Source organism: Solea solea, chromosome 12 (genome assembly GCF_958295425.1).
Source record: "Solea solea chromosome 12, fSolSol10.1, whole genome shotgun sequence".
In the NCBI taxonomy this organism is placed as follows: domain Eukaryota; kingdom Metazoa; phylum Chordata; class Actinopteri; order Pleuronectiformes; family Soleidae; genus Solea; species Solea solea.
This window is the reverse complement of record NC_081145.1, coordinates 11,973,407-11,987,654: the sequence shown is the minus strand read 5'-3', so window position 1 is coordinate 11,987,654 and position 14,248 is coordinate 11,973,407. Positions and strand designations below refer to the sequence as shown.

Genomic DNA, 14,248 nt, shown 5'->3' with positions numbered 1-14,248 from the left:
GCTGCATATCCAACAGCTCATTTGACATTCATTCATTGGCCCGTTGCACTTTTGAGTCGGGGAGCAGCAGAGTGCCAGTGGTGATGCTTGATGTCAGCGAAAAAAAAACAAAAACCCTGCAAACCTGGAGAGCTATGAAACAATCAAAAGCCTGACGTAGCCAAATATAGGCCTTTTCATTGACTGCTAACTGCCGTAGCCAAATATCTCCAGGAGAAAACAACTGTAAGAGTTCACTCATCTTGAACTACAGAAAAGTTGAAGAGAGGTGATGGCATGTGAAGTAAAGGACTTTGAAGCTTCAGGAGACCAAATATTCTTCATCTAAAAGTAGAATCTGTTATCATGCGGTAGTTTGAGCTTTAGTATTTTTCCATTAGCTGTTTACAGATGTTGGTTCTATTTGAAAAAAACAAACACCAATGTTATGCTTTCAAATAAATGCATTTGCACGTTAGTTTTTTTATAGAGGTTGAGTTCTGGAAAGAGATGAGTCTTCAAGAGTTTCTCGACTCTGCTGACAGTAGCATTAGGGGGCTTGTTTCACCGTCGGTGAGTCATGAAAACATGTGGACAGAGGTTACCTTGTGTGCAAAGAGATCAGAGTGAAACAGCGCTTACTAGTGGAGCAACGTGGTCCAGAAGGAGCATAAGCCTGAATAGGAGAGTTCAAGTGTGTGGGTGCAGACCCAGAGGTCACTCTGAATTTGGTTCAGTGGATTCAGTGGAGGTTGATGAGGAACATGAGTGACATGTACCATTTTAGGTCGGTTAAAGACCAGTCAGGCAGCTGCATATAAACACAAAATGTTGGAAGACAAGACTGTTGTAAAGTTAAATGAACTGAATGGACGTAACACACACACACACACGCACACTACATGCTGGCAGTTTATTGGCAGCTGGTTGAGGAAGATAATAATGATGGACTCATTATAATGAATGGATTGCTTTATGTTCTGGATCTGTCGACTTCACTCCTCCTTAAAGTTCAAGCAGAACTTTGTCATAAGAAAAATCATTTCTAACTGAAAAACAATGTACTTTATCACTATGACTGAAAGTTCAGCTGCTTAGTATTCTTGCTACTCCATTCTGGAGATTTTGCTAAAGCCCTGAATAAGTGGCCATCTGGTAGAGAAAATGAGCGTCCGAGTCGTCATTCTCTGACAATGCTCGTGTGCCGGTTACAAGGGAAATCAGTGAGTTAAGGGGCAGGCAGAGATGTTATTCAGCTCATGATGATACAGATATAGATCCATCCTGGAATGTGTCATGCGGATGATACACACACACACACATACAGTGTGTGCAAGGGCATACATGTTGAGGCAGGTAGTTCATGTCCAGCCCACACCTCCAAAACAAATATTACACAAAACCAGTTTGACAGAAGAAAAAGAAAATCAGGGATCTTAAAGAACAATACTTCTCTCTCTGTCTGTTCGCGTTTCTTTAAAGTGAGTTGACGAAGCTGACTGTTTTACAAGTTATTGTGGTTTTTTTGTCATTATGAACTTATAGGAAAAAGGACCTGAAGTTACCTAAAGCTAAAAAAATAACATTTCCAAGCCAGAAGAGAGTGTTTCATTGTTATCCTCCACGTTAAAATAAGCCATCCTCTCTTCATTAGACAGTTTATTATTTGCTAACACACATTGATCAATAATTAAACCAGCATTACCTACATGCATCTCACTTCCACAACTCACATCATCAAAACACTTCATACACATATCATATAGATGTAATTTTCAGAAATTGTGATCTTCTGTATGAAAGCTATGAAAATGATCCATCGCGTGGTTCACACAGACGTCTGTTCCGCTGTGTGAAGCGTTTGGCACTAAAAAAATAATGTAATGCTGTATGAAATGGAAGCATGAGACAGCTCATAATCTTGTTTAATAAGGTTGTATTTAATGAGGATTCGTTTAAAGTTTTGCACAACCTTTCTGGGCACTTAATTTGGGGTTTTAGTGTAATAACTACAATTTCTATGCAGCGGCAGGGCATAATGAAGTGACAGAGTCCCACAATGTAGGTCATTCATAATGTAGTTTTTGATGAATCCCTAATATATATATAATAAGAGAGAGACACATCAGGGGCTATAATTGGCCGTCCAGTGACAATATGTCATTTTGGAGTCCATTATCATGATTTGTGCCATTCGCCGCTCTATATTTTGACCAGGTCAAGGCAGCATGACGCAAGGCTTTCTTTTATTTTGTGCCAGTTTTTTGGCTTTAGTTACAGAGAAGAGATTTGTGTGTTCAAGTTGTACATATACGTAATATAAAGTCAAAGGTTTGCGTACAGCTACAGCTAATAGTCCATTTGATTATCATTACAGCAGCTTGAAGCTCTGTCAGTAAACTCCCATGAGAGCATCTCATTTACTCAACAGGGACCAGAAGCATGAGATATTTATGGCATATGAAAAATTACTGGAAATATCAAAGACACGTGCATACATTTTATAGTGTGAATATTGTGACTGAAATATTTAACAGCATTATTATCCCAATACTTGTTGTGATCGTAAAAACCTCTCACTGCACCATACTTTAATAATTCAATTTTCATTGAACTCACTACCACTATTTTTTATAAGGGATGTTCCACAGCCATGTGAATTATTTATCATCACATTTGGTTATGATTTCAACTCCGTTAACTGTTCTCCTGTGTCAGGGAACATCTACTTGCAACTGGTAAATTTAGCAGCGGAGAATTACATGACGTCACGTGTGCAGGTGCAATCCCTCCAGGTCATCGACTTAATGCAGCAGGAATCAGCATTCTTTTTTTTTAATGTACTTTCCCCTCTCACTCTGAATTGGATTACTTGAGGAAAAAATACTGACGATTCATCTATGTCCATTTACATGAACATTTAGACCTTGTAACTGTGCGCTCCTGTTGTCAGTTCACAGAATAATCCTGACCACCTGCTCTCCTGCCGACAGTCTAAAAAAAAGCATGTAATTGCAGGCACCTGCCTCATTATTTGTAGTTGGGGCAGCAGATTAGTGTTTGTTCAGAGGAAATAATATTTTTAATCATCAGAGTAAGTAAAGTAGTCCATGGATTCAAATTGATTGGACTTCATAACTGAGGTTATCAACACAAGACATTTGTAAACAAAACTCTTCTGTCTGTATAATTTTTAATTCAGTGGTCTCAGCATTTCCTGTTTATATCGATCATAAACTGTATATTTTAAAAATGGACAGTCTTTTGCTTCAAAAAATGAAGCCAAGGAAGTATAATGGAAGTTGGACGGAAGTATGATGGAAGTAGGATAAAAGTAGGATGGAAGTATTACAGAAATAAGATGGAAGTAGGACGGAAGTATGATGGAAATATGACAGAAGTAGGATGGAAGTATGATGATAGTAAGATGGAAGTAGGACGGAAGTATGAAGCAACGACAGAAGTAAGATGGAAGTAGGACGGAAGTATGATGGAAATATGACAGAAGTAGGATGGCAATAGGATGGAAGAAGGATGTTAGTAAGATGGAAGTAGGACGGAAGTAGGATGGAAGTAGGATGGAAGTATAATCGAAATATGACGGAAGTAAGACAGAAGTATGATGATAGTAAGATGGAAGTAGGAAGGAAGTAGGACAGAAGTATGATGATAGTAAGATGGAAGTAGGAAGGAAGTAGGACAGAAGTATGATGATAGTAAGATGGAAGTAGGACGGAAGTATGAAGCAGGCATGATGGAAATATGAAGGAAGGATGTTGGAAGTAGGACGGAAGTAGGATGGAAGTAGGACGGAAGTAGGATGGAAGTATAATCGAAATATGACGGAAGTAGGACAGAAGTATGATGATAGTAAGATGGAAGTAGGAAGGAAGTAGGACAGAAGTATGATGAAGGTAAGATGGAAGTAGGAAGGAAGTAGGACAGAAGTATGATGATAGTAAGATGGAAGTAGGAAGGAAGTAGGACAGAAGTATGATGATAGTAAGATGGAAGTAGGACGGAAGTATGAAGCAAGCATGATGGAAATATGAAGGAAGGATGTTGGAAGTAGGATAAAAGTAGGATGGAAGTATGACAGAAGTAAGATGGAAGTAGGACGGAAGTAGGACAGAAGTAGGATGGAAGTATCAAGCAAGCATGATGGAAATATGAAGGAAGGAAGGAAGGAAGCATGATGGAAGTATGACAGAAGTAGGATGGAAGTATGATGGAGTTGCCACCTGCAGCAGTTGGCGATGGACTGGCAACTTATTTCTAGCCTGCCCTTTCACCCTATGTCAGCTGGGATTGGCTCCAGTGGCCCCACAATGTGGAGGATAAAGCTGTGGACAATGAATGAATGTTCCCACTTAGAGGAAAATAGATGGGAAAGCACAGCACCTATTAGTGTTATTGACAGCCAGTGTCTCGAGAATCTCAAGGCTTCACAACAGGAGTTGAAGACTGCTTTCACTTCTATATACAGTCAGTCATATACAGTACATTGTATTTCTCTTGGTTTTTACAAGCAGAGTGTGAGAGCTGGCGGACTCCTCTGACCACCGGGACCAAGATAAGCTCTGCCATCCTGACTCTAAGTTTGCTCATTAAGGAGGTTGTGCTGAATAATCAGTTGCTTGGCAACATCTGGCAGGGACATGATTTATGGCAAACAGTGTAAGCACCTGTTATGCTGAGGCAAGAATGGGTGGAGGCTGAGTCACTGTGCAGCCAAAAAGCCCAGGCACTCTCACACTGATAATATCTGGCATTCAAAATCAAATTTGACTTGGACATGCGTGCATTTATGTCAATCATGCACTGGATTTGAGCCAATGATTGGGTTCCTCATACTCCATTTACATGTTTGGTCACCAGCGTCATTTCATTTAAATGTTGGAATACCCATCATGGCCGAATTAGTAACATTAAGTAAAGCCACAAAGCCTCAAAACTCAACGGCTGTTTGACAACGTACCTCCACATCTTTCCAGGACGCACCTTGGTTCCCCACCAATCCTCGAGTAGTGTGCTCATGCGGGCAGGGATGTGGCAATCATCCAGGGAATCTTGTTGTCTCGTATCTTTCCGACTGTTGGCATCTGTCTGCAAAAGAAAAAAGAGAAGATCTGTCTGTGCCCTTTCTCTGGCACTGGGCCGGACTCATTCCAAACACTAGGCTCTTCACCAGCTGTTTTGACATTTCTGTCCTCTCAGAGGACCTCAGAGTGACACGAGATATATCAGGTGATGCCAACCTCTACTTCTTGTTTCTAAATTTAACTTGGTATCGATACAGAATTTGGGCGCATGTATCACTTTGCTCATGTCTAAATTCATGTCTCTCCTTATATCCTTAGCAGAACAACTAACTTTTGAAAGAGGGTGTTATTCTCAGCCGAGATTTCACACTACAGTCTGCCACAGTGAGCTAAGAGGAACTCCTTCATCACAGCTCACTAAATAAATCAGGAATCCATTAATTGCATTTCGCAGCAGTCGTGATCTGCAAATTAGGAATCAAGGGACTCATTTTGTGTACAGCACTATAATTGCATTGTAGTACTCACAAATGCAGTTATTCAAATCCTCCTCTAATCCTTAGCCAGGTTTTGCCCCTGTTGTCTTTTTCTCTATTGCAACACTTTGTTTCCAGGAGGGACACACTCATTTATCATGTGTCAATCAAGAAGAGGAGTTAAAAGGAGATAAAGTGAGCAATGATGATGATGATGATGATGATTTCCAAAGTACAGCAAAGTAATCCATGGGAAATCTGACACAGTCTTAGTTCAGCATGTTGTGTCAATGGATTTCATTTTTCCGGAAGTCATGATTAAGATTCGTCATGAGTGGGTGGTTATCAACACCTGGTCACAAGATTTATTCATAGAAAGCGCTCTATGTGTAAGAAGCAGGCAGCCAGGCAGAAGTCAGGCAGTAAATATTCACTTGGCTTTAGAGAAAAAAAGAAATCCATCCCCTTGACTGACTCTGGTTTCTTTAAAACATTGAATGTAAAAGCAGAAGATAAATAATCCCGCCGTTTATGGCATATCTCATTTTCCATAAAGCAAGGATTGGCCTGAGAGTCAATGTGACACAATGCACATGTGAATATGAAGTGTAAAAAGAGCAGGTGAAACACTGGTGAATGAATATTACAGTGCATTTATATGAACCATTTTTATAAGTCTGTGAGACTTAAGAAAGGATTCATATGTCACCACCCTTTCAGCCGTCCACTCAAGGTTACTTCATAGGTATTCTGGCTCTCAATTTTATGTTTTCTGCTGAGCACAGCGACTGAACGTGAGCCGCCCGGTCGACCAGGCACTGATTCATTGTCGGCCTCCAACATGCATGAGGAGTGAGAGCAGCACAGGGAGGAGGTTTCGAGATGGATGGTGGCGAGGATAAAAAGGGGGATAACTGTCCATGCAAGCTTCGACAAGTCCAGCCTTTAAAGTCCTCTGGCGGAGTCACTGTCTGTCTTCAGTTGTGTGTTTGTGTTGACGTTTGTGATGATCCAAATCTGTGCATATCTGCTCTTGTATATCTGTCTGTGCGTTTCCCTTTGAACCTTTGTTTTTTTTTTTGCACATATAGTACAGTGTCTTTTTTACGCACCACACCGTGCACCCTGCTGACATCTCTCCCTCTCTCTTGCTCTCGTGCAGCATCTCATCAACCAGACTGTATTCAAGATAAGTGTGGAATCAATACTTATTGATTAGTGAAGCTGTCACAAGAAAAAAAAAAAACGTTTCCCTTGCCTGCTTTGCCTCAGCGTCTCCGCACAGGAAGCAGATGGCTCAGCTTACTCGATGTTTTCCTCCACATGGGACATGTTTAGTGGCCCAGACACAACCACTCCACAGGACTCAGCTGCGTCTCACTGTCTGACAAATTTAGTCTCATATGCCGTCACAGACATACTGTGGCGCACTCTGTCGCTCTCACATAAAATGTCGTAATTCTCAGGAATATTCGGAGATGAAACACTTCAGAATGCTGTTTTTTATGTTCACCCTTTTGTTCTGATGTTGGGTGAGTACAAACCCATTTTTTTTCACTTCTGTGTGATGTGCAGCAAAAGCCTTGGCGGTGATATACTACCTTGATGTTTACTGGGCCTCGATGAGTAAGGAAATGAGATCAGATTCTTCACAATCCATCACTCCCACTCGTCGATTCAGAGCTAATTTAGTGCCCCGGCCCTTTTACTGTTGCTGACACTGGTCGTCTTGTCACGTAGCTCAACTATATATTTAATTTCCCACAGAGGAAAAGCCCCACAGAAAAATCAAGGTATGAGATAAAAGAAGAGCTAATATAATACAGAGAATGCAGATATTTCAAGCTCCGAATTAAATCGAGGCATATGGACCCTATGCCGCTCATTCATCCTGGTGTAATGTGCTAAAGTGGGCGTAATATTAAGAGGCAACTCATGGGTGTTAAAAGTAAACAAGCAAACAATGTATTTGTACTCTACGGTATTTATAGATTAATATTTAGGGATCCAAAGAAAACAGTGACCTCACTGCGGCTAAATATGTGTGGAATCAGAGGTGACGCTGACTCAGCACAATGTGCAATCTGCCACACCAGAAAAAAGCAAGACACTCTAAAAATGGGTTTTTATTCAATGATTCTGCGTTCAATAATCCATTAAAGGCTTTGTTTCACACACATTACTAAACTCATCTAATTAAAACATTTTGAAACACTAGATGAACACATTGTGGAGGGTTTTGGTGACCTACAGTGACTCGTGAATGCTCTGTTTTGCTTGGGTTGTTTTATCAGCATGCAGTAAGTAAAGTCTGAGCCTCCTTTGTGGTAGAACATGTCAACAGAACATGATGAGTTGTATGGTTTCTGGCTGCATACGGGGTCGGGGTCGGCTCCATGCATCTCACATTTCACAAAGTTACTACAGCGTTTGGCATCAGTAAACAAATAAATAAAGCAGAGAATTCTCTCCAGTAAATAGTGTTGGGTTCCACTGATGTGAGTGGATTTATTATTACACTTTCCACTGAACAACATGATTATAAACTCACCAACACAAGAATCGACACTCAGGCGCTGCTTATGCAGGTCGACAGAGCGGCTTCTTGTGTTTGTGTTATTTTTAATTCAGAACAGTGCAAGTGAAGAAATCCTAATAAAAGGCAACAGCATGCAACTGAAAAAGTTTTTTTTCATGTAATACAAACACAGGGAAAACTACTAAAGTCAGTTTGATCATGACAGTGGTTGTGCAGAGCTCATAGTTTTATTGTGACCTTGAATATTTAAAAAAAAGCTCCCAGCCCAAAATAGCCTCAAGAGGAGCAGATGTTCATACATAAAGATGTGCTGTGATGTCAAACACTAGGTCATACATGTCCTTGCTTTAATAAAAGATCTCATTTGGACTTTAGGGTTTTAAGGCAGTCTTTTTTCTTTACAGGCCACAGGTAGACAAAGAAGTCTTTTTTTTATTTATGGATTCAACATAAACAAAAATGTCCTTGAGCACATAATGTGGACACAATATTTTAAAAGGCTTTCTTTTATACTGTTCTGGCTACGATCACATCACTTTGATGCCACAGTGCGTGCACACTATAAAAAATGCTCTTATTTTCCTGTCATTTACTAGGAAAAATGAATATGAAACAGTGGATACTGAAGAGAGTGGTGGCTTAGAATCAGAAATGTTTTGGACTTTATTGTCCAATGCTCCAGAATCTTTTGGGAATACAAGTTTTGTCCTCAAGGAGTCTTTGCCATCTGCCTTGAAGTATTATTCCTGGACCGGAGCCTTTCTCACTGTCGCTCACATGACCCTTGATGCTCTGAGAAGATGCTCGTGACCCCTTTGTCACACTGCTCTGCTTTCCCATCACACACAGGATGTGTGAGTCAATAGGGGAGGACTGCATACTGAGACATTTTGACGAATGCAAAGCCATTATGTGTCTGGAAGAACAAAAAAAAAGATGAACATTTTTGTGTCCATATTAAATCTATGTACTGCAGTTTCTTTCATATCCACATCTTAATTGTGACTGTAGATCACGTCAGACGTTCAAGATGTCTGCAGTGGAATGTAGCCTTATTCCACTCTATAGAGTCAGATAATCATGACTTTTCAGTCACACCAGCACTTGGCCTGAAGTCATTCCTCAGGAACTGATCTATAATCTGCTACTTGAGCGCAAGTACATCAGAGAGCAGAGGCGTGCACTCAATAAGATGAAACCAGGAGGGTCTGCACATCAAGATCTGTGATGTCAGCACATGCCATAAGCTTTAATGAGCACTGCATGTTGTCAGGTTGTTTCTACGCTGTATATCAAAGTGGAGCTCAAGACCCTGGTCAATGTTAAGTAGTTCCTCATCTTAATTAATAATCTCTGTTACCTGATCACCACTGCAGGATCTAGTGAATAATAATTTCATCTGTAATCAGTGGAAAATCTGCTAATGACACGAGTGAGTGATTTTTTTAACTCCTGACACACATATAATATATCCATTTGAGTACAAAGAGCAAACAATAATGAGATGTTTGATGCACACAGAGCCAGAGAGGTTTGTTCATTTCATTGACTAAAGAGAACATTTGTAAGATTAAGATGATAAGACATTGAATTGCTCTAGTCTTGAGCAGCTCAACGTTGGTTGTCTGTATGAACCCTGTCTAATTCTGCTGAGGCTCTAGTTAAACTGCAGAAGGAAACAGTAAACCTACGACCGAAAGCCTCAATAAAGTATCCCACCGAACACAGGTGAGGCTCTGTTTTCACTTTACATTGTAAAATAAGACTCAGTAGGGTAAGAAAAAAACCAACAACCCTGCTTTATTTATTTTCCTTTTCACCACAACAGAGATTTAATACATTTCCTCTAGCAATCATTACAGTTACAACTGTCTGAGGCAACCAACAGAATCCTCTAATTACAAACACAGCACTCACTCAGTCAGTCCTTAATGACACATATCAGTAGTGGAAATCTCATAAAACTTGGAAAGGAAAACATTTGGGCTGCACCCAAACAGGCTGTGGACTCAGTGAGGTCATGACTGCGGTGAACAGAGAAGCATTTGTGGGCTGGGTTTTCAAGAGACCGTGAGTAACAGTGATTCAGAGGAGCATGTTTAATGATTCAGAAGTGAACTGTGAGAATTACACCATCTTTCAAGACCCCCCCCCCCACACACACACACACACACACACATTCAAAGTGTACCCATATTTATCTCATCTTTATTACTTATACTGCAAGCTTCTGCAACTTATAACTGAATTATATATGATACCATTTTTCCAGACTTTCCTATAACCTTTACTGCTGACTTGACTGGGCTTAATATCTGTACTGGTTTTGTGGGTTGTGGATGCCAGTTAAAGATATTGTGTGTTGCAATTGGAGAGGCGCATGACATCATGTGAACGTGATTGAGCAAACATACAGTTTCACAGGAAGTTGCTTTGTTATGTTAGAAGATGCTTTTATATATATATATGGCTTGATTTTGCTTTGTTTGACACATAATACCTTATTTTTTCCCTCAGCACTATTTAAGTGGTAATGTAACAGAATGTCCAAATTAACAATGACCAATTTCAAAGCACAGTAATGAGGCTTAAAAAATGGCTCAATCTGCGTAGGCTTTTTGATGATGTGCACAGATGCCGAGTGGCTCCAATATAAAGTTGAGAGTCTCTGTCTAACCTCGCACAGACAGACACAATGCTACTGCTGAGCTGGCACCAGAACAAAGCCCTCCAACAGCTGCTTGATAATGTGCAACCATTAATTACTTTCTGATGCCTCAGGTCTGGCCCATGTGGAGGAGCAGAGAACACTCACCTTACCGAGGGTGGATCACATTTTTGTAAGAATGTGTTGAACAATGTAAACCAACCAAATCCCTCTTACACGTTTAATTATTGAGACTGGGAACTAATATTTTCTCCTTTGTGTGACTTTGAATGGCTGATTGCGTGCTGTTATTCGGCTAACTGTTTTTTTTTTGTCTGTGAGGAAGTAGCTTTGTATACACAAGAAAAAAAGAGAATGTTCTAAGATTTCAGTTCCTTGAAAAATCCGCTGAGTCAGCTCCATATTTGTATATAAAGTGAAGAGCGCCTCGTCTACTATATGGGTCAGGGTTTTTGTTTTTTTGGATCCCGTTTCCTGACAAAATGGATAATCAGCTATAAATCATCTTTATGTGTTAAAAAAAAATGTGTTATGTGGTTTGTTCTCCAATTATCTCCATTATCTTTTACTCAATCAGACGCTGTGGAGAAAGGTTTATAAACTACGCCCTGTGTGTGTGTGTGTGTGTGTCCTCCTGGCTCTAGCATTCGCAGAAAGACAAACATACTTTGTCTCATTAACTTAAAGTGGGAGCCACTTTAAGTTAATGTATTGGTTTTCCACTGTGGGCTGCAGTTGACAAATGTTTGTTCCAGCGCTTCCACTTGTCTTTACTCTTAAATGAGTGGACATCATTCATTGGCCCTTATTACCTGACACTACAGGTAGCATGTGCTTAGGCAAGTCATGTCTAAAAAAGAAAAACTGAACTTTTAAAAAAAACTTTTCCCATATTCATTTTGAAGGTTAGGGTGTTGCTTGTATTTACTCATGCATTATGCAACAGAGCCTCTGCACGCCATCTCAAATCAATATGAGGTTAATCAAAAGGGCACATGAAGCCCAGCTTTGCTGAATATTTTTTATGTTCTTTTTACTCACACAGACAATTGTCTTCCCTACCTGGGGAAAACAAGCCACTCTTTTGTGTGCCTACATTGCCAGAAAGCTGTGTTATCCCACCCCAGGTAGAAGACAAAGGACTCAGTGTTTGACTGACTGTCTGACTAAGTGAAGCATCACTCCTTTTCTCCATCCTTTACACTTAGCCTCCTGAGCATATGACCTAGCAGTTGGCAGATACGTCCACCTCCCCACACCCCCACACACCTTCAGTAGCCTATGTCCAGAGCACAAAGGAACAGAATGCCAACAAACAGGCCTGCTACAGCGGTGTTAGATGACGTGTCTTTATCTGGTGTGAAAGGCTTACACTGCAGTTTCACAGCACAATGACAGAAGGTGGAAAACAAGAACCTAGAGGTTGAGTCGGAAGTGTGGGTGTACTAGAGGAACCTTGCCTGGGTCTGCCTGGGAGTGCCTCCACTGAGGGCGGAATTATAACATAAGCAGAGAGCAGCAGGACTTGGGGGACCAGAAAAGCTCCAGGCCTGGCATGGGTGATCTGGTTTGCACGACTTGAATGGTTTTGAAACATGCTCAATAGGGCATCAAGGACTGACCAAGACCTGAATTTACTGTGTCAAATATCAGTTATAAAAATCAAAATTTCTGTTTTTAAGCATTCATGTTCGTTGGACAGTATCTCAGATACCTGGTATCCATCATGGTGTCCTTTATTCCCCGACTTAATCTTTCTAAATGTAATCTCTTATCACAGACATTGTGTCTGTGCATGAATGCAATACGACAAATAATCTGTAGTCACTGGGCTCTAAGACTGTTGTACGCAAACCTTACACTTACTTGTATTGTTATTGCCTACAATACAAGATCATTTATAAATGTTTCAGTAGGTAATGGAACAAGAAAGCTATGTACTATAATGTGTGAGTGTGGTTTTTACCTGGAGAACTGCAGGGGACAGGCAGCACATCTTCTCAACTTCTCAATGAGGTAACAACTCTTTTCATTTAGCCTCTCTGGTTTGCAACATAAAATCACATCAGATGCAAAGAGGACAATTATTGTTTGACTTCTTTGTCAAAACAAGGAACAACAAGGATTTTCACTGTATGGTGGTAAGACATACTTTTAAGTGATGTCTTTACCTGCACAATTTTAAGGCTTCCTGGAAGGGTCAACAACTGTTAACGATGGATTTCCAGCATGGATAATCTGATAATCTTCACCGGACAGCACTTGACACTCGGACACTTAAAAAGAGAGGAACCATTGTTAATATTTTTGTAGCACCTGAGCTTTTTACACAATAACAGATTATACTGTCTGCTGTCTGTGAAGAAGGCCTACAGGGGCCCAGGAGATCAATGCTGCCCCAGGGCCTCCCTGCTGGTTAATCCTTCCCTGCCCCCATGTGAAGAGCTGTCTTTCTTCAGAACAATGAAAATCAACAGCAATAGCAAAAGCAGACAATAACCTATAGGAACAATAATAACAATAATAATACACCTTACTTTTCTCAGTTGCTTTGCTCCAGCTGCAATCTGGCTAGTTAGTTAATGGGTTTAATAGATTTAATAGATTTATTCACCCATTACTTCTTCTCATTTCCTTCTTTACCTTTGCTACAACCTGTACACTAAACGATATGTTCTTGCAATGAAAACTCCACAGCCAATGGCCACATTATATATACATACATATTATGTGCATCTGCTTCAAGGTTTTATATGTTGTGCATTCAAAGATAATCTTTTGCATACCTTGTAACATAAAGGATATTGTTCTTAGCTGCCCACTAAGCCTCTGCTTCAAAATATGAGACACACATCTTGGCTGGTCTAAAAAAACATGACAGCACAAGATGGCGAAAATATGTACAAAAAAGCTTATTATGAGGCTAAGAAGTCCAATTATACACTTCTACAAACATCATTTTGGACTATATGATAAAAAAACAACCCATATATGTTACACACTGAACCTTTAAAGAGCAATTGGACAGGTGTACCTAACAAATTGATAACTAAAGTGACAACTAGCTTCAATGTTATGACTGAGTGATGGAAGTTCATCCACAGACACACGGTCATTCAGAAAAAAATAAGTTTAAGTGCATTATTTTAACATTTTCCTACAAATAAAACTTACTTTTGACAGTAAGTCAGTGAGATGATGATCATTCATCTAAACCTGCCTGTCTCCCCCCTTTGTGCTCTCTCCCTCTCTCTCTCTCTCTCTCTCGCTCTCCTCTACCATCCGCCGTTGCCAAGGTTTCCGTGTACGCGCTGCTGAGAGAGAGCGGAGCCGCGCAACTGTCATACAGTTACTGCCAGACATGGCGGCGGAGCTACAGCCCGACTGGATTTCCTGTCTCCCGTCTTCCTGGAGTTACGGGGTGACTCGGGATGGACGGCTCTTCTTCGTAAAGTAAGTAGCCCCCCCAACCCCCCCCCCCCCCCCACACAGCACGAGTCATATCTGTCCGTTCCTGGGTCACGCGAAGTCGCCGTGTAATTAG

The 14,248-nt window shown here is 40.6% G+C and overlaps 1 protein-coding gene and 1 long non-coding RNA gene across 16 annotated transcripts in view; one reads left to right on the top strand and one right to left on the bottom strand.

Moving 5' to 3' along the window:
• Positions 1 to 8,730: 8,730 nt before the first annotated feature.
• LOC131469564 (uncharacterized) lies at positions 8,731 to 14,025 on the bottom strand. The gene is made up of 4 exons (XR_009241813.1): positions 13,879 to 14,025; positions 12,876 to 12,980; positions 12,671 to 12,746; positions 8,731 to 8,952 (listed from the first exon to the last, which is right to left on the bottom strand). It is a non-coding gene; the product is annotated as an uncharacterized LOC131469564 (long non-coding RNA).
• LOC131469562 (pleckstrin homology domain-containing family A member 5-like) overlaps positions 14,021 to 14,248 on the top strand; it is a 75,688-nt gene continuing 75,460 nt past the window's right edge. For 13 of the 15 annotated variants that reach the window (XM_058644649.1, XM_058644648.1, XM_058644650.1 and 10 more), the window contains exon 1: positions 14,021 to 14,157. In XM_058644649.1, the coding sequence (XP_058500632.1) occupies positions 14,066 to 14,157 (92 nt within the window). In that variant the 5' untranslated portion in view covers positions 14,021 to 14,065. The remainder of the gene's footprint in view (positions 14,158 to 14,248) is intronic. The other 2 variants (XM_058644653.1, XM_058644652.1) reach the window with 1 other exon arrangement.